We start from the raw sequence: 17,406 nt of genomic DNA, 5'->3' as shown, positions 1-17,406 counted from the left end.
CTGTTTAGTTTGTTTAGTTTAATTTAATATTTAGTCTGTTTTATTTGTTTATTTACTGATTTAGTTTGTTTTGTGTATTTGTTTTTTTTTATTTTTTCTAGAAATTTGTTTTATTTTGTGTATTGTTTTTATACACAAAACTTTATTATTATTTTTTTATATTTCTCACAAGTTTAATGTTTTTGTTAACTGATTTGTTCTGTTTTTTGTCATTATCTCCAGAAAATTTGAATTTATTGTCTTCCTCCACTTCTTTGCCTACATTTTTTTCTTTAGATTTATTTAAACAACAGCAGTATTATTAAAGTTTTTCAATATTTGTACTCTTCACCAATATTTTAAAAACAGCTGTGCTTTAGTTTCAGTTAAATTAGATAATAATTTACTTTTTGAATTTTATTTTTTGTTAAACCACTAGTTCTACATTTAACATTTGTTTGGAGTTTATATTTAACATATTTAATGTTTTTAATTAATTTTCACAATCATGATCAGTTCAACATTTTGTGTGTTTTTCTTGTGCATTACCTTGCTACTTCACAGGGGCGGATGGTCATATTGAAGCACTGTGTTCGGGCAGAGCGGTTGTGAGTGTGTCTGGCAACCGGCTGCTTGATGTCCAAGCTGGCAGGATATACAACATGGATCTCAACCCAGACTTCCTGCTTGAGCTTCTGAGTTCAGGCAGACCTGAAGCCCAGCAGCTGGCGGCTCTGCACTGCATGCTGGTTTACCTGCAGCCAAATCCTGTGCTAGAGCTCAAGGTGAGAAAAAGACTCGAGCAAAAAAGAGAGAAAAAGCAAGAGAGAGAGGGGTTAGTTCTGTGATAAGCAAATGTGCTGAAATGTATTTTCATTTCTCCATCTTTTTAGATTATAAACTGGATCAGTGAGAACGTCATGAGCTTTGATGCTTTTGATCAGATTCAGGAATTTATTCTAGGTGAGTGTTTGTGTATTCCATGCTAATGTAGTGTAATATTAAATCTAAATTCTCACAACCAACTATTTTTTATTTTCTCTGTTTTCTGTTTGATCCATAATACAATAATTTTATTAGACACTTCTTGCAGTGTTGTACTTCACTGACATTGTGTATATAGTTTTTCACTTTTAGACTTGTATACTTACAAGTTTCTGTATGCATATATGTAAATATTGGTATATGTGTGTCTGTTTGTGTGTACATACAGTATATACAATTTGTAAAATTTCTTATTTTGTTTCATATTGTTATCAACCATGCTATACACGTTGAACCAAGTCAGTGTTGAGGAATTCTGTTATTACCAATGTTGATAACCATATTTACTAAAAAAAAATAAAAATGTCTAAATACTCACGTTATCTCTCATTTCAGCCTCCTTGTACAGAATAAGCTACCAGCAGTGTGTGAGCTTAGATAAGCTGTTGCCATACTCCTGTGTATTTGAGAAGAAGGTACTGCACTTCTTTAGCTCTTTGATCAAATATTTTCCTCTAATGAAACAGATTCTATATATTTTAAATGTTTTTGTTGACATTCACTTGTTGAAAGAAGGTCTTATGCACCATTTTTTTCTAGGAGCTTCCTGTGGCTCTGACGGCAATCTCTGGTGTGAAATGCACCCCTGAACTGCTCTGTCAACCAATAATCAAAGGGAAGGTGAGACATACAATATGCATTCATATATATCATGAAATATTTTCTGCATGACCGGCTGGGTATTTTAAACAGATATGACAGATTCATTTAATCATTAAATTTACATTTTCAGATTATAAAAACTCTTTGAGTGTGAAGTTATCTGAAAAAAAAAAAAATCAACAAAAAGGTTTAATTTTTAGGCTAAATGACTCACCCATGGGTCATTTAAGAGGATATTTTTTGTTCAGTTATTTAGCTTCTACTGTGATTTATTTAATTTGTGGGTGAAATATACTTTTAATATTTGTTGTCTAAGATTATTTTCTGTTGTCACATTATATGCAAAGTAGCCTGACAGAAAAATAATATACAAAACACTAGGTGGCAATAGAGTGTCTGATCAATAGTAGTGCAGTCAGATCAATATCTAATGAATTCAATCTGTTTGGGAGAAGTGTTAGCAGAAAACACATCGACAGGAAATGTTTGAGCTGTGAAATAGATTTAAGTCAGCTGAAACCAAGTTTTTAAAAAAAACATGGCTATTAAAATTGTGAAACCATTCTGAAACATTTGCCAGGGCTTTAGTCCAGATCAATCACTTTACTTGTACTTCAGGAACACTCACTTTTGTGCTTCACTGCAAATCTCCTTTTGTGATAATGTTGTAATTGTATTCTATTTCTGTGGTGGTAATTTTGGCTCTGGTGGATCAAAGGCTAAAAGCCTGCAAGGTTACTGGGAAGAGCTTCAGCATGTTTTGGACAGGATGAGGTATTTCGAGGCGGTACCATGTCCACGCTTCAGGACCAGTCTGATTAAAGAGGACTGGACTAAACTTCAGGCTGCTATGGTGAGCACTAGGAATTTGAGTTAAAGATCAATAATGTTTGTTTAGTTTGGTACAAATGTTTCATTCTGCTCTGTGGAGTTTCTGAAATATAATTGGAACTGATCAGAACCACACACACATGCACACACACACATTCTCCCTAGTGAAGCATGCATTTCTCAGTAAATGGGGAGACATTCTTTACTGATTTACTTTTAAATCAAATCCAGATGCGATTTTTAACACAAGTAATCTGCATTCATCTTTACTGTATGATGAAATGTAATCATCAGTGACGCTCAAAAATTGAAATATTACCCACAAGCGAAACACCATCATTTATAGAAAATGTGAACACAGCACAAGATTATGGCCGTATTGGGAAAGATGTTGTATTATTGAATTATAACATACTTGCAATATTGTTCGAGATGTGTACAATCCAAACCAATTCCAGACTACAGTAATTACAATTTTTTTGTTTTCTCTTTAAAATTAATCTCCATCAAGAATACACACATACATTATCATATATATCATCTAGCACTGTGCTGTAATTATGTATTAAAATGTCTTGATATGTTGATATTCCTGCAGAACTCGGAGAAGAAGAAATCCCCCCGCAGTCATCACTACATTGAAGAGAACACCAAAAAGTGGGTGGATTTTGGCAAATGCTGTGTGTGTGTCTGTGTGTGCAGGGGAGCATGCTACACTTTCAAAACAGCATTAGTTATTTCTCACAGTAAACTAACCATTTATGAAGAGCTAAAAGATCTTTAAAACAACAGCATATTTGCTTTTTTAACAGTAGATCTAATTACTGTTGAATGTAAAATGTGCTACAAAAAGTTTTTTTTAATAATAAAGTGTCTGGTTGTGATTGATATTTGATGAAGCTTTGGAGTAAAGCAACTGTAACATCTTGATGTAATTAAAATGTCTCCTTTCTGTTTGTTTCTCATGTGCAGAGTTTTATCCATGGTGGACACTTGGCGTTTGGGTGAGCTAAACTTACTTTAAATGGTCAGTCGTGTCAGCGAAAGGACACTTGTGAGAATATTTTATCCCTGATCAAATCCTGGAAGTATTTCAGGCTTTTTTGGAAAGTCCCAGCGACTGGAGCTTCAGGGTCACATTCTCTGTTGTGAATGTAATCTGTCTCTAGGTTTATGTGTAGTTAATCAAGCACCTCATTAGATACGAGGGAAATGGGAGTAGGAATTCGGTAGTGTTATATAAGAATGATTACAGTACCTCCTCCTTACTCAGAAAACACACACAGTCACACACACAGATCTGTTATCGCACGTGAGTCAAAAGAGCTGGACGTTTCACTAAGCTTGCTTATTTTCTGCTCCTAACATGATTTATTACAAATTATTATGGTATGATTATTAAGGATTTTTTATCCAAAAAATTAAAATCTGTGAAATTTTACTTCATGCCCTCCTGTTGTTTCAAACCTGGCATTCTTTCTTTTGTAGAACGTAAAAGAAGATATTTTGCAGAATGTTTGTGCTGCTCTTTTCCAAGCATGCATTTATTAAAATGAAATTGAAAATGTGAATGTTTACTAGTTTGAAGCTATGGATAATATATTAAAATATGACAGTTAATCCGGTTTGCATTTATATTGGATGAGTAAATAATGACAGAGTTTTGTAAAATAGACCTTAAACTGTCAGTTTCTTACTTTCTGTTTTTCCAGACAGGCGTGTTGTTCCACTCTTTCAGGAGGAAGATCAACAGCAGAGGGTGCTGGTGGGCCTGGTGAGTGACTGGACTTTCAGTTGTCCAGCAGTGGTCAGCCGTAACTCTCCGTACAAAATAAGCAGACCTATTATAGATCAAAGCAGTTGAAATAAGAGTCAATGGGGGACAAGCACAAGCAATATTAAACCAGTATACAAACCCTGACTGCGAGGATAAAAGCTCTAATCGGAAACAGAAGGCCCACAGAGATGCTCCTTTAAATTGTTTTTGTGACAACAGCAGTCCTGAAGATTGATTATTGTTATACAGACCACCCACTCCAAATCTAAAACAGATTAAATGTGAAGTGGTTCATTCCTGAAATCATCCTTTTGGTTATATCTTTTGAGGACTTTGTATAACTTTGTGTACATTTTAAAATGAAATTATTTTAAATTGTAGTACAGCACTGTGGAACACGAGATTGTGATTCTGTATATTTTAGTCTTTTTAACAGACAACCAAGACCATTGATCAAGGGACAGTTCACTCAAAAATGAAAATGTCTTCATCATTTATTTCTTCCTCATGTGGTTTTAAACATTTATAAGTTTCCTTCTTTAAATAAAAATGAAAAATGGTGGCTTGGGGACCCATCAACTTCCATAGTAGGAAAAAATATACATTATGGAAATCAGTGGATCTCAGCAACCAGCGTTGTTCTACTGAAGAAAGAAACTCAAATAGAAAACAAGTAAATGGTGAGTTTTTAATGACATAAAAAAAATTATTTCTGTGTGAACTATCCCTTTAGCTGTGTTAGATCTATGTCTCTAGGGTCACTATTTTTTATTATACATGGGGAATTATTTTTTTTTATATCAAGACGTTTAGTGTAAGAATGATTTATATTTTAATTAGTACGGGTTAGAATACGTCAGTTGCTTTTTTCTTTAAGTTTATTAGTAATTTGAAAAATAAAAATAGGCATAAAATGTATTTTTGTTTAGTAAAAAAATATTTATTTTTACATTAATGACCAGCGTTGCATATTTTTAAGGCATCTTCATGTGTCAATCAGTACACTGTAGGTTTAAATATTTGTCTTTTTCAGATGGTTGACAAGCTCAGAGAACACTTGAACAGACATTTATCACGACTGGGGAAGAAGAAGATTGATTTGCTGGTGGTGAATTATGCTGCAAAGCTGGTATGTGTTTGTTCTCTTACATAATTTCACAAGAGATCTCTTGCAGCACATAACAATTGCCAGATGCGGGACGACACAAAACCCATCCTACACCTAAAGCCAACCACCTTTTACCCACTAATATAAAGGCCTGTTCACATCAAGAGTAAAACTGATCCCTTAAATGATGATTCAGTTTCGTAAAGGAATAGCAAATGCAATATAAGAAGAATGGCACAGAGAAACAATGTTAGAGGAATCAATTTAAAAGTGATGATGAATGATAAAAGTATCCAATCAAAATGCAACCTGCTTTGTATAGAAAATGGTGGAGTTTTTAAAATGGTGACAGGCCGTTTTGCATTCTGCCTCGTTGTGGCTGATAAACCCTTGTCCTTTTGCCAAAGTTAACTTTCTGCTTCTGCAAAAATTAGAACAAACCCACAAAATGTTCTGCTTGTCTATTACGTATAGTGGAGGAAGAAAAGTTCAAGATATGCACCATATATCTGTTTCCACCCAACTAACACTGTATCAACTCCCGTTCAGGAGTCAAGAGGGGAAGCAGATGGACATTTAGTGGTTCCTGTTTTTAGACCAGGATAAGCATGAGGATGTGAAAAACCATGCGTGATCTGCCTTGGATGAGTGCGTGTGTTAATGAGTTGCTCAAGTGAAACTGAAGTCAGCAGGGGTGGTGTCCGTGAGTTTGTGCTCTCCATGAAAACAGGAAGGGAAAGTGACTCAGATTATCCAGTACACTCTCTGACAGCTGTCACTTGAGGACACCATGGGTTTCTTTCCGCTAAACATCCTCAGAGATTCTCACCAGTTTCATAGGAGATGGGTGTTGTTCTGAATCTGCTGTTTGTGTAATATCATTTGAGTAATATATGACTGTACTCTCTGTTAAGCTTGAACTCATCTGGCACGTGTTGGAATTGGTGTGGCAGAAGCTGAAGTTGGGCCCTTGGGTGCTTTGCATGTATGTGCACCTTGTTTTACTTCTTTTTAAGAAAGTGAAGACTTGAATATAAAGCCTTCAATTATTGTCTCTGTTATAGTAAGCAGCAGGGTAACTCGGAGGAATGGGCCATGTTTCATGTGATGTTTCGCATACTGGAAGCCACTAAAGGGCTCTGTCTTCCTCTTCCTCCAGGTAAGAGAAAGTCTGACAACGTTTAGAAAAGCCTTGTGAGCTGCCATTTGGTCTTTCAGCTAAAGAAAAAAACTCTAAACCTCACAAGTGACTTATTTGGAATGCTCTACGTAGGAAGGAACTCAACAAAACATCCCTCCCCACATGAAGAAATTAGCTATTGATTCCAGTAGTTTGATGTTAAAAAGCAATACACCAGCAGTTCACTTTTTTAACCCCATTATCCACAATTTTTGAAGGCCGCAAGACTTGGTGGGTTTAAATTGATTGATTGATTGATTGATTGATTAATTGATTAATTAATCCTTAAAGTGATCGTTCTCCAAAAATGAAAATTGACAGTTAATTTACTCATGACCCTCAGGTCATTGAAAGTTCAGGTCACTTATTAGCTAAATCAGTGGTCCTTTTGTTTAGTATAATGCAAGTTAATGGTCGCCTGGTTTTATGATTCAAAATAAATATACAAACAAGGTCATTTACCTGCATAATTAGAATAACCAAGTACTAGAGATTTAGCAAAAAATATCTATAATGTTGTCTCGAAGAATAGAGATGGGAGAAATCAAGCTTTTCAAAACAATTGAACCAATTGCTTCACAAAAAGATTAACTTTTTTAAAGCATTTAAAACAGCAAATGCAAGGTTCACCTGTTGGTCAAAACTAAGTAAACGCAAACAAAATTTTAAATTGAAAGTATAACTTTAAATGCACTTATCGTATCATTTCATATCAGAACGCATTAAGTATATGCATAATTTGCATTCTTTTATACAATTCCTTGGCCTATATATTGTGTTTTATTGTAGGCTTTGCTTAACAGGCAAAAATATTCGTAACTATTATTAAATATGATTAATTTTGCATTCATGTAAGTTTACAAATGTCTTAATGTACAAACTCATAACACTGATCTGAGATCAGGTAAAAACTATCAAACCTATTCATTGATTCATTTGATGGTCTGTGAAATTGGGGGGGGGGGGATATAAAGTCAGAATTGCAGACTTATGAGGAATTATGGTGCTGTGCTTTCTCTGCCAAATTCATGATTCTGCATTTGATTTTTGGCATAAATTAGTCTCTTGTGCAACAAAATGTAACTTACTAGGTTTTACAGAGTTTATTTTCTTAATATATAAATGTATATATACATTTTGTAGTTCCTTAATAATGCCAAAAATATTTTTTTTAGTTCACCCATTGATTACCAAAGACATTGTAACTGTCTGATGATTCATCAAGCATCTCTGCAAAATCCAAATAAATCCCATATAGTTTAGATCTTGGGTGTGTCTGATTCCATGACCCATTGAGACCATTTCAGAAATCTAAAGCATGCCAGATCTGTTTGGGTGGATCTGCTCTTTGACACAAATGCTTCTGCAAGGACTCAGCCCTATCTGGGAGATGATTAACAGTAGAAACACTACTCTGCTAACTGGTCATATTAAGTGTATTATAATGTATGCATTTGTGCCTAGGTTATTCAACACTGTTAAGTGTTCTTGGAGTCCGTTGTCTCCCACAGCACACTTTTCTCCAGTATGTGGATCATGGCCTTCTTCAACTTACAGAACCATTTGTTTCACGCCTCATGACAGGTACGGATTTAAAAACGCATAGTGTAATATACTGTTCCTAAAGCTGTCTATTTAACATATAGAATAGATAGCAACATTAGTTTAACATTACCTGCTAGCTTGGAACTCCTTGGACACCAAAAGATAAAACTTACCCATAACCTGGAGAAATCTGTTACATTTTAATCAAACTGTGCATTTAGATAAAACTGCAAAATATGAAAAAATGCATTTGATGTTCTCTTACTCTTTCTGTTTATCTACCTCATGCCAGATTTAGATAACAGTGATGCCAATGAGCAGCTGAAGTTCAGTATCCTGAAAAGACTTCCTGAGGTAACTTTCCTACTTTGGTCTTCTCTTGAGATCTTTGTCTTATGAAGCCCGGCCTCGCTTTTTCCTCACTTCTCAGTAAGAGCTGGAGCTGTTTCAGAGATGTCAGTAATTTTCCTGTGTAGAAGTAAAATAATGTAAGCGTGTTTCTGAGTCATGACATGACATGTGCTTAGGCTTTAGTCTTTATTTTCTAGTCTTAAAGCAGCCAAGTGAGAAAGTGTAGCAGGTGCAATAGAAAAACAAAACAAGCCTGTTTCCCTTGTGGTGATCAGTTGTGGTTTGTTTCTGCAGTTTTCTGTTCCAATTCCCCACCTCTTCCAGTGGTTTTTGGAAAGAAAAAGGGGGGGAAATAGTCAGTTCTTAGTGTTATTATTGGGAGTGAATCATCAGTGCATCTTATTCCAAAGACTCTTCTTTCAAAGAATCTGTTGCAGGAACATTCATCAAACTTGATCTAGGACTAAAAAGGTTAACAACAAGCTAAATAGTAATAAGCTGTATTCCAATTCAGAAGAAGCATTCTTCAAAGCTATCGATGACAAAAAAGCAGTACATTTTTGTGTACATTCGTATATTTATTTTTAATGCATTACTGACAAAATATACACAAAAAATACTGTCTTTAAGATCTAATCTTGGAATCTACAAGGACCTTATCTTGTGATATATTTCTTGTAACCTTCAAAGCCACATTTACTGTACCTTGTAGAAATGGCTTTATGATTTTGAAAGTTCCAGTCTCTAAATTGGAACAGAGCTACAGTAATGGCAGAAAATAAATGCATGTGATAAATGTGGCAGCAATGTCAAATAATACGTCTAAAGATAAAAATCTTTAGAAGTTTATGCAAGCAGTGCAAACTTTAAATCCAGTCTTTTCCCATTATCCCAATATTTTGACCCCAAAAAACCTTTAAAGGGACAGTTTATCCAAAAATTGAGATTCTGCCATCATTTACTTGTTTATTTCTTCTGTTGATTACAAAATTTGGTTAAAAAAAAAAATAAATAAATAAAAACATTGGCTTCCACAGTATTCTTTTTCCTACTATGGATGTCATTGGCTACCATTTCCCAAGGTTTTTCAAAATATCCTTTTTTGTGTTTACAGTTCCTGTGAAGTGCTCTAAAATATGCATTTTTTATTTAATGTTTGATGTAATCTCAACATGAAAATACAGTGGCACATTGTGTAGCTTCTCCCCTTTTTAAAAAACTACCAACAGTTTTACAGACAGTTTTGTTTTATCACCCCTCTGCCAGTGAGGTTGGTTGAGATCAAGCGCATCAAATGGAAAAGCGACTCAAAGGGGACAGAGCATGTCAGATACTAGAGAGCACTTGATTTGGTTATAATTTGATAAGAAACTGTGGTATAGGTTGACGTGATTAAAACTGTTGACCCATTTAGGCGGAAGTGACCAACTACACGCTTTACATGTTTCTATCAGTTTTATATCTTCTAAACGTAAATTTTGTCACTGTTATGGTTCACACAAGCTTATAGATATTTTAAAAACTAACAATACAATTGTGTTTTCCAGTCTACTGAACAAACCACTGTTGTCCAATGGCTTGCCTAATTATCCCCCTTAAAAGTGCAGTAGATGATTGTCTTCAGGAACATGTTTTGTTGTGCTGGTGTGGATTTTGTTATTAAGAATGAGTTATATGAACAGAAGTGTTGTTCAGCCACTGAAATCTTTCAGCGATAAATTGTTGTGACAATTTTCAGCTTAATAAGGGACCTTATATAGCATTGATAATGTACATTTTTATTTACTTTAACAACAAAACATCAGTAAATAGAGCTATTCCGCCAAGCCTGCTTTACTGGACTGAAGTTGGTTTTATATTCACATTGGTTCATTTTTGAACAATGACTACCTGTGACGCGCTCCCTACATTGTTTACCATGCTACTTTAAACTTTTGGTCTGAAATAGCATGTAAGTAAAGCTTATAATAAGTGTAATTCCTGCACGCCACCGGCCAATCACTAAGCATACAATATTCGCTTTAGTGCAAAGCTCGTGAAAGAGTGAGACTGATGAGTGAGACTAATGAGAGAGTAATAAGTATAATACTAAATATAATGCCAGATGTAATGGGACTAAGCCGAAAAGAATTTTCGAATTATTCTTGCTAGATATAATACGGTTTTCATTCTGAATTGTAGTATTATAAACTACTATAACGTTTTCTAACTGGCTAATGACATGATCTAGTGGGTCGCGTTCGTGATTTCAGGAGGCGTGGGTTTGGACGACAGGGAAGGGACAGTGTTTCAAAGATATTATTCCTTACCGTTTAGCATTTAGGCAGATCACCTACTGCATCTTTAACCTAGTTAAACATTTAAAGGAATAGTTCAACCAAAAAATAATTCTGTCATCATTTACTCAGCCTTTAGCTGTGCTAAACCTGTTTGACTTTCTTTCTTTGGGTTGAACAGAAAAAATATATTTGGAAGAATGTTAAAAACCTGCAAGCACACTTTTGAACCCATTCAACACTTTTGAAGCAAACAGTTAAGCAGATAGACACAACACACTGTTTTTCTTTTTTGTTCAGCACAATTTTATTGAATTTTAAACTTTCCTTGCCCCCCATAATAAAATATGACGGTTTTTCCCCCGCATTGCAGCTTGGGCCTTGGAGGCAGGTCTGGTGTTGGGCCACATATGCTGCTTCTTCTGTATTCTGTGCTTTGTCATGTTCTCCTCTGTCAAACTGCAACTTGTCCTTGTCCACCTCATCATCCTAATCTTCTCCACCCACTTCTTCCTTACAATGTCAGTTGTTGTCTCTTTCTCCTCCATGTTCTTTTCCGCCTCCTCACTTTCCTTTTCTTTCGTCTCCTCTTCCACCCTGCAGTTCCTCCTTCTCCTCATCCTCTTCTTCTTCACCTCCTCCTCCTCCTTTTTATCAGTGTCATTTATTTTCTCTTTCTCACTTTCATTTACTTTCATCATCTCCTCCTCCACCCTCCTCCTATTCTTCACGTTCTCTTTTTCCATGTCCTCGTCCTTTTCAATGTATTTTATTTCCTCCTCATTTTTCTTCTCTCCTTCCATCTTGTCCTCCTCCACCACACTTTTCATCTTCTCCTCCTCCTCCTCCTTCATTATCCTCCTCCAAAACTTCTCTTCTGACAGCTGGCTGCTTATCTTTTTCTTTTTCTCCTCCTTTGTCTTCTCTTCCTTTGTGTTAGAAATCTCTTTCTCCGTCATCACCTCGCCCTCCTTTTTTACCACCTCCTCCTTCTGCATTATCTCCTTCCCTTCTTCCTTTTTCACCACCACCTTCTCATAGATCTCATGATCTGTTAAAAGACAAAACGATTACAGTTTGCACATAGTACACAGTCATTTTTAAGGATACGTTAAACTCCAGATAAGAGGGAGTAAAAATACAGTCTATTCATAACATTATAGTTAGTGTTGGGTATCGTTTGGGGTTATTTTGATCCCGGTGCTAAATCGATACTTTTAAAATGGTACCGGTGTCTGAACCAATATGTATGAGCCACAAAATTATGGTGGATGACTTTAGAAAAATATTTTATTTGACCAAAAATACATTTTAATCATTTTTATTGAAAAATATAATTAAAGTTTAAAGTTTACTCATCGATTCATGTTTTATATATTTGAATCGAATTGCATTAATTTATTTTTTTTATGATCACTTGTTTGTTAGTATGAATTTAAGATTTGCATTATGCAATTAACATAACATTAGCTTTCTACTAACCTGTGGAGAGGCTGTCATGAAAATCAGGGAACTCCTTTTTTCTAGGGTTGGGGCTTGTGACTACGTTTACGTTCACTGAGTACGTTTACAAAATGTATGTGCTGATTCGGCACCGGGTTTTGGTACCCAACCCTAATTATAGTCTAAAAAACATGTGGATGGCAAAACCATCATTTACCTTCAGAGGATGAAAATCTGAATGGCTCATTGCTGGGAGAAAAGCAAAACCACTTTAAAGCGGCTCTGATAAAAGAAGCAAACTTGCTCTTCTTTTTCCTCTGTTTCACTTTCTCCTTCTCGTCGCCTGTTAAAACAGAAATGAATGCACATCTTTACACACTTTTCACCTTTTCCACACACACATATATATATGAAGATATACAAACAATTTTGTAAATACATATACCACAAGATAAATACAGTAAATACAGTACTTTTGCTTTAATTGATTCTCAGTAAGTTACTGGTGAACTGCTGCAAGTTACTATGGATTTTACAGGAATTTTTTAAGAGCTCTTCATGAAAACAGCTGTCTGTTATACTGTACAAACATTATTTTTTAATGGTAAGTATATTAGTCAGGAAAACACTGGATATTAATATCAGAATGTAAATATGACGACTCACTATTACTGCCGTTAAGAGGCTGTTTTTTGAGCTGCTGCATTTCTTTCTGTCTCTTGGAGATCTTGCTGGCTTTGGAAAAAGAGATCTCAACCTCCACTCCAACTCCGTCCTTCTCCATTTTGGCAGCTGATGTTGCAGGGTCAACACCCAGTGTAAAATGCTCAACCATGATAGAAATCGGTTGAAGGTTTCAGGCTTTCACCTGTAAACACTTGAAAACTAGGGGTTTGCAAGCAGCAATAGGATAAAGATTTCGGTCTTGCACCGTGAATCACTCCAAGGGGATGTTCTATCGCTGAGACTTGAAAAACTAGAGGACTTAGATATTTAGTCACTGCGAAAGAAACACCTGCTCTACACCACTACAACAAACCCACAAGAGATTCTCCTATGATGCAAGGCTTTAAGTACACTTTTGGAATGCGTTCTATTCTCGAAACATGTTCTACACTTCACTATGGTAACGAGACCTAACACTAAGAAATGTTTTCTTTTAAAGACAAATGACTGAGGATATGTGCAAATGACATAAAATAAAGGTAATAAAAGGCTAAATAAATGAATTAAAAGCCATCTTGATAACACTTTATAATAACTACACACTATGAATCATCTATTTAACTTTAGCAGATAGCTAACTCATTATCTGTTAAGCATTTTATATTAATAGACATTAGTAAGCCGTTTTATAAGTACGGATACACATGCTGTATTCTTAATTTACAACCACATTTATAATGTGCTTAATAATTGTATTTTCTTATTTTATTACTTATTAATTGTTCATTACTAAATTCAGTATTGGATTATTTACAAACCATTTGTATTTAGGAGTAGTTAGTGGCTTTTAGAATAATTCAGAATGAGTTTGTAAACAATGAATAAACTATTTAAATCAACATTTATGTATTTTATTATTCAGGCATACAGTAATGGTTACTATGCATGTTAATAAATGCTTTATTAACTCAACTTCATGCAGTTTTGTGACCTAATCTAAAGTGAGGACTAATTATGTTTTGTAAATCCCTTATAAATGATAATTAAAGGCTCAGTATCAAATGAACAATGAGGCTGTATTTACACTGCAGATATTGATGGTCAATTCTTATTATATGACCGTATCCAATTTTTTTTGTTTGTTTGTTTTTTTGCTATAGCTTAAGACAGAAAAGTTTCCATTTTGCTATCTTCTTTTAATCTAGGCCTTTTTAAACCAGTAGGCATCTTAATGTAATGTGGTGGATGTTGATCTCTCTCTTTTTTGAGCTTTTTTAGTCCTTGTGTATAAGATTTAAGGTTTGCGACTCTACTGAAGTCTGTTCTGAAATGAAAGCGTCAGAAAGTGAATGACATCATTCGCTATGGTTTTTAATGATGAACAACTGGCATTGACAGGTGAAAATACGATCTACCTGCATACACTGCAGACACAAGGGCACAGATCTGATTCATATCGGATATATTTCCATTTATGAACAAGACCTTAATCTGATTTGAGTACAGCAGAATCCATGTGATTTTTTCCTGCTTACACATACATGGGCTATATCCGTAAAAATATATCTGTGCCACATGGGTGGAAAAAAAATCTGAATTGAGTCACTTGAACAGTGTAAATGCAGCCTAAAAGTTTGCAATGTTATCTAAAAAAAAATCACTGTAAACTTTAAAACTTTAAAATAAAATTACAAATAAATACAATAAATTGGACAACAAGAATACATTAATTTAACAATATATTATGATACAAATGTTAAAGTTATTTAGCAAAGTTTAAACTTTACAATAATATTATTTTAAATAAGATTGCAAAGATTTATTTTTCATTTGATACAGTTTCGTTTGTATATTTTCAAATGAATAGAAAATAATAAAGTAATTTTTTTTCCATTTTTTTTCTGTTTAGAATATATCTGAGCCTTTAATTATCATTTATAAGGGATTTATAGAGCAGAAATGGTACTTACTTTAGATTAGGTCACAAAACTGCTTTTGTGACCTAAGTAACTCTTTAATTACTTTCCTTACAGCAGCATTTGTTTAAAAGTTCTCCATTTATTTACTGCAGAGGATACTTACCTGACCTATGCATTTTATTATTAAATTATTATTATTGTATTAATAAATTTGTTAAATCATAATATTTTTTTGATTGGGCAAGTAAAAATCTTTTCCAGCTGGGATATTCGAAAAAATCTAAAGTCTAAAATTTTATTCATAATGGTCTTAAAAAGGTCTTAAAAAGTCTTAAATTTAACTTGGTGAAACCTGCAGAGACCCTGTGATACTAAAATCTAAAAAACTTATTTTTAATTTCATGGGACCTTTAAACAGAAAAAAGAAACTCATAAGTTCCAGTATGAACAGAATTTATATGAACAGTATAACAGAATTTACCATGTTGGTTAATCCCTTTAATTTGAATCATGAATATCGCATTATTATTGTAAAATGGGTTGTTATTATTGCCAATACATTCACAAAGTTATTTTTTCCTTTTTTAAATAGCATATAGATAAGAAAGTGAGCCAACGGTGGGATCATCCCATAACCTCTGCAAGCATCTCCAGAGAATACATCGGGTCATTGCTGGACAAACACTCAGAGAGCAAGGTGAATATGGCAGGGGGTGTACACGTAACTATTTTACGTATTGTCAGAAAAGTGGATAATTTGTACAGATTAATATGAAAACATGAACTTACCCCTCATTGGGGAGGAGCAGATCGCATGAAAATGTACAGATGAGGTCATACAAATTCATATGAATTAGCCATTAAAAGAAAAATTTATGAAGTGCCATAAGATTGAGTTGCTTTTTTTTAAAGAGAAACTTTAAATTATCTGCCAAACAACTGTAATTAATAATGGGATGAAACTAGATGACTAGACAGTGAGACGTGCATCTTCTTTCTAGAGAAAATCAAGTGTTTTGATTCTTAGGAATTTGAATTATGGTCTTGGCTCTTAAACCAGAGGAAATGCTCAAATGTTTACCAGCCAAACACGTGATCTTTTTTTTAGGACTCTGCACTTTTGGACTACAGCAAGTCAAGTTTCTATCCTGATTTTCTACCTCTGAACTACCTCGCCAAGGTTCTCTCCAATAGGGAGGAACAAGGTATGTGGTATGAGAGATGAAGTCATTCATAAACTATGTTCTGTGATATTAAATGTTGTCCATTAAAGTAAGGTAATGATATTGTTGGTGTTTTATTTCAGCTCAGAACCCTTTCGAAGAGCAGGAGAATGTAGATGTCAGATTTGTGGAAGAAACAGCCCTAAAGCAGACACTGATCAAACTGGGCTTTGAGGTCAAGTAAAAACAGCCCAGTACAAACTAAAAAAGTAGTTTAAAGGGAAACTTTGAGGAAAAATTATAGAGGAAACGCACTCACCTAAGAACAAAGCTTAGGTTCGTTTAGGTGACTTTAATAATGTACAGAAATGTATGGGTGTCATACTAAAAACTGAAGCCCAAAATCATGCTGTTGACCAAAAATAATACCTTTGCTATCTGTCTAGTCTTTAAAAATCACATTTTAGTACCCATATGGACACGTACTGACTCTAGTCATGCCAATACGTATGGGGAAAATTACGCACTTTTCTGTACACCCAGATGCGATGGAAGAGCACCAACAAAAAGGGATTTTTTTTTCTCTCCAGATGTTGTAAGGGGTCAGTTGGGTACATTTGTAAATATTTCTTGAATACAAAATAAAAGATCATATATTCTTTTGTATGCTTCTTGTTGATAGCAATTTCCTGAACAGTTATTTTAGTTTACTCCTTCTGTATGTTTGCAATTATGCTGTTAAGCCTGTAAGGCATGATATTCATTTTGCAGCTGTGTTTATAAGGTTATTGGTTACTTTTCTGTAAAGCCCTTTGAGCTGTATGAAAACGAAACTACTAATGAAATCCATTATTAAGCTTTAGCTACTCATATGTCAAGGGTTGGTGAAATGCCAAAGTATAAAACTCTCAAAATAACTGACAAAGATTATAAAGAATATGCAAGTATTAGATGAAGCAATCTCCTTGACCCCTATTAGAGACAATACTACTCTAAATGCAATTCTAAAATGCTGTAAATGATTTCTGCTTAAATGATTTCAGCTGTGCATGGCTCCACAGGGCATAGCATCATGTCTAACTCCTCTCCCAACCTTCAGCTCTGGCAGATCTCTAAAGAATCTCTCTGAATTCCCATCATGCCACCACCAGGAGCTTCACTTGGCTGCTAAGTACAGAAATAAGACCCATATGACAGTCAAGTTTTACAATAACATCACTAGATCTGAGGGAAATAGACCAGATTCTTTAAAACTGGGAGCACATCAGGACATTTGTTTCTATATCTGTATGCATCACCAGTTTTCAGGTGAGACTAACTCTAGATCTCAATAGGCTTGATTTTTGGTTTGCGAATGTGGCGAATGTTGGCACCGGGTTCAGTGGGTTTAAAGGGGGCCAGGGCTCCATAGTGTTTGGGCACTGGCAAAGGATCGTCAATGGGGATGTAAGCATTGGGTCGAAGTTCAGCCGTGGTGTAAACACCATTTGGAAGCTGGTTCCACTCGTCTTCCTCTGCCAG

General features: G+C 34.8%; 3 protein-coding genes and 1 long non-coding RNA gene across 20 annotated transcripts in view; 1 reads left to right on the top strand and 3 right to left on the bottom strand.

Moving 5' to 3' along the window:
- Positions 1–664, bottom strand: part of LOC147844707 (uncharacterized) — a 12,944-nt gene extending 12,280 nt beyond the window's left edge. Inside the window, exon 1 of the long non-coding RNA XR_015483128.1 lies at positions 529–664. This is a non-coding gene — a long non-coding RNA (uncharacterized LOC147844707). The remainder of the gene's footprint in view (positions 1–528) is intronic.
- The window catches only part of gsap (gamma-secretase activating protein), a 24,327-nt gene extending 7,776 nt beyond the window's left edge, over positions 1–16,551 (top strand). For both annotated transcript variants that reach the window (XM_087248210.1, XM_087248211.1), the window contains exons 17-32: positions 544–764; positions 873–942; positions 1,360–1,439; positions 1,564–1,644; positions 2,345–2,479; positions 3,056–3,114; positions 3,430–3,461; positions 4,170–4,231; positions 5,268–5,363; positions 6,257–6,327; positions 6,407–6,501; positions 7,987–8,106; positions 8,360–8,421; positions 15,315–15,419; positions 15,831–15,927; positions 16,029–16,551. In XM_087248210.1, coding sequence (XP_087104336.1) covers positions 544–764; positions 873–942; positions 1,360–1,439; positions 1,564–1,644; positions 2,345–2,479; positions 3,056–3,114; positions 3,430–3,461; positions 4,170–4,231; positions 5,268–5,363; positions 6,257–6,327; positions 6,407–6,501; positions 7,987–8,106; positions 8,360–8,421; positions 15,315–15,419; positions 15,831–15,927; positions 16,029–16,129 — 1,487 coding nt within the window. In that variant the 3' untranslated portion in view covers positions 16,130–16,551. The remainder of the gene's footprint in view (positions 1–543; positions 765–872; positions 943–1,359; positions 1,440–1,563; positions 1,645–2,344; positions 2,480–3,055; positions 3,115–3,429; positions 3,462–4,169; positions 4,232–5,267; positions 5,364–6,256; positions 6,328–6,406; positions 6,502–7,986; positions 8,107–8,359; positions 8,422–15,314; positions 15,420–15,830; positions 15,928–16,028) is intronic.
- On the bottom strand, positions 10,977–14,928 carry LOC101883422 (uncharacterized). Its single transcript, XM_087248219.1, has 3 exons — positions 12,804–14,928; positions 12,355–12,480; positions 10,977–11,745 (listed from the first exon to the last, which is right to left on the bottom strand). The coding sequence occupies exons 1-3, from the start codon at positions 12,970–12,972 to the stop codon at positions 11,012–11,014; spliced, it is 1,029 nt and encodes a 342-aa protein (XP_087104345.1). The 5' UTR covers positions 12,973–14,928; the 3' UTR covers positions 10,977–11,011.
- Positions 15,159–17,406, bottom strand: part of ccdc146 (coiled-coil domain containing 146) — a 98,934-nt gene continuing 96,686 nt past the window's right edge. For 15 of the 16 annotated variants that reach the window (XM_087247561.1, XM_087247564.1, XM_087247558.1 and 12 more), the window contains one exon: positions 15,159–17,406. In XM_087247561.1, the coding sequence (XP_087103687.1) occupies positions 17,206–17,406 (201 nt within the window). In that variant the 3' untranslated portion in view covers positions 15,159–17,205. The other variant, NM_001083053.1, reaches the window with a different exon arrangement.

This window comes from Danio rerio, chromosome 4 (assembly GCF_052040795.2).
Source record: "Danio rerio strain M-AB ecotype USA chromosome 4, GRCz13ab, whole genome shotgun sequence".
Taxonomy (NCBI): domain Eukaryota; kingdom Metazoa; phylum Chordata; class Actinopteri; order Cypriniformes; family Danionidae; genus Danio; species Danio rerio.
This window is presented reverse-complemented; position numbering and strand designations above follow the sequence as displayed.

What these genes read in the sequence shown, in the direction of transcription:
- LOC101883422 (XM_087248219.1), bottom strand. Translation starts at nt 12,972, where the DNA reads ATGGTTGAGCATTTTACACTGGGTGTTGACCCTGCAACATCAGCTGCC. An exon ending in GCCTCTTAACGGCAGTAATA is followed by an intron (nt 12,481 to 12,803) that starts GTGAGTCGTCAT and finishes CTGTTTTAACAG; the next exon opens with GCGACGAGAAGGAGAAAGTG. An exon ending in CAGATTTTCATCCTCTGAAG is followed by an intron (nt 11,746 to 12,354) that starts GTAAATGATGGT and finishes GTCTTTTAACAG; the next exon opens with ATCATGAGATCTATGAGAAG.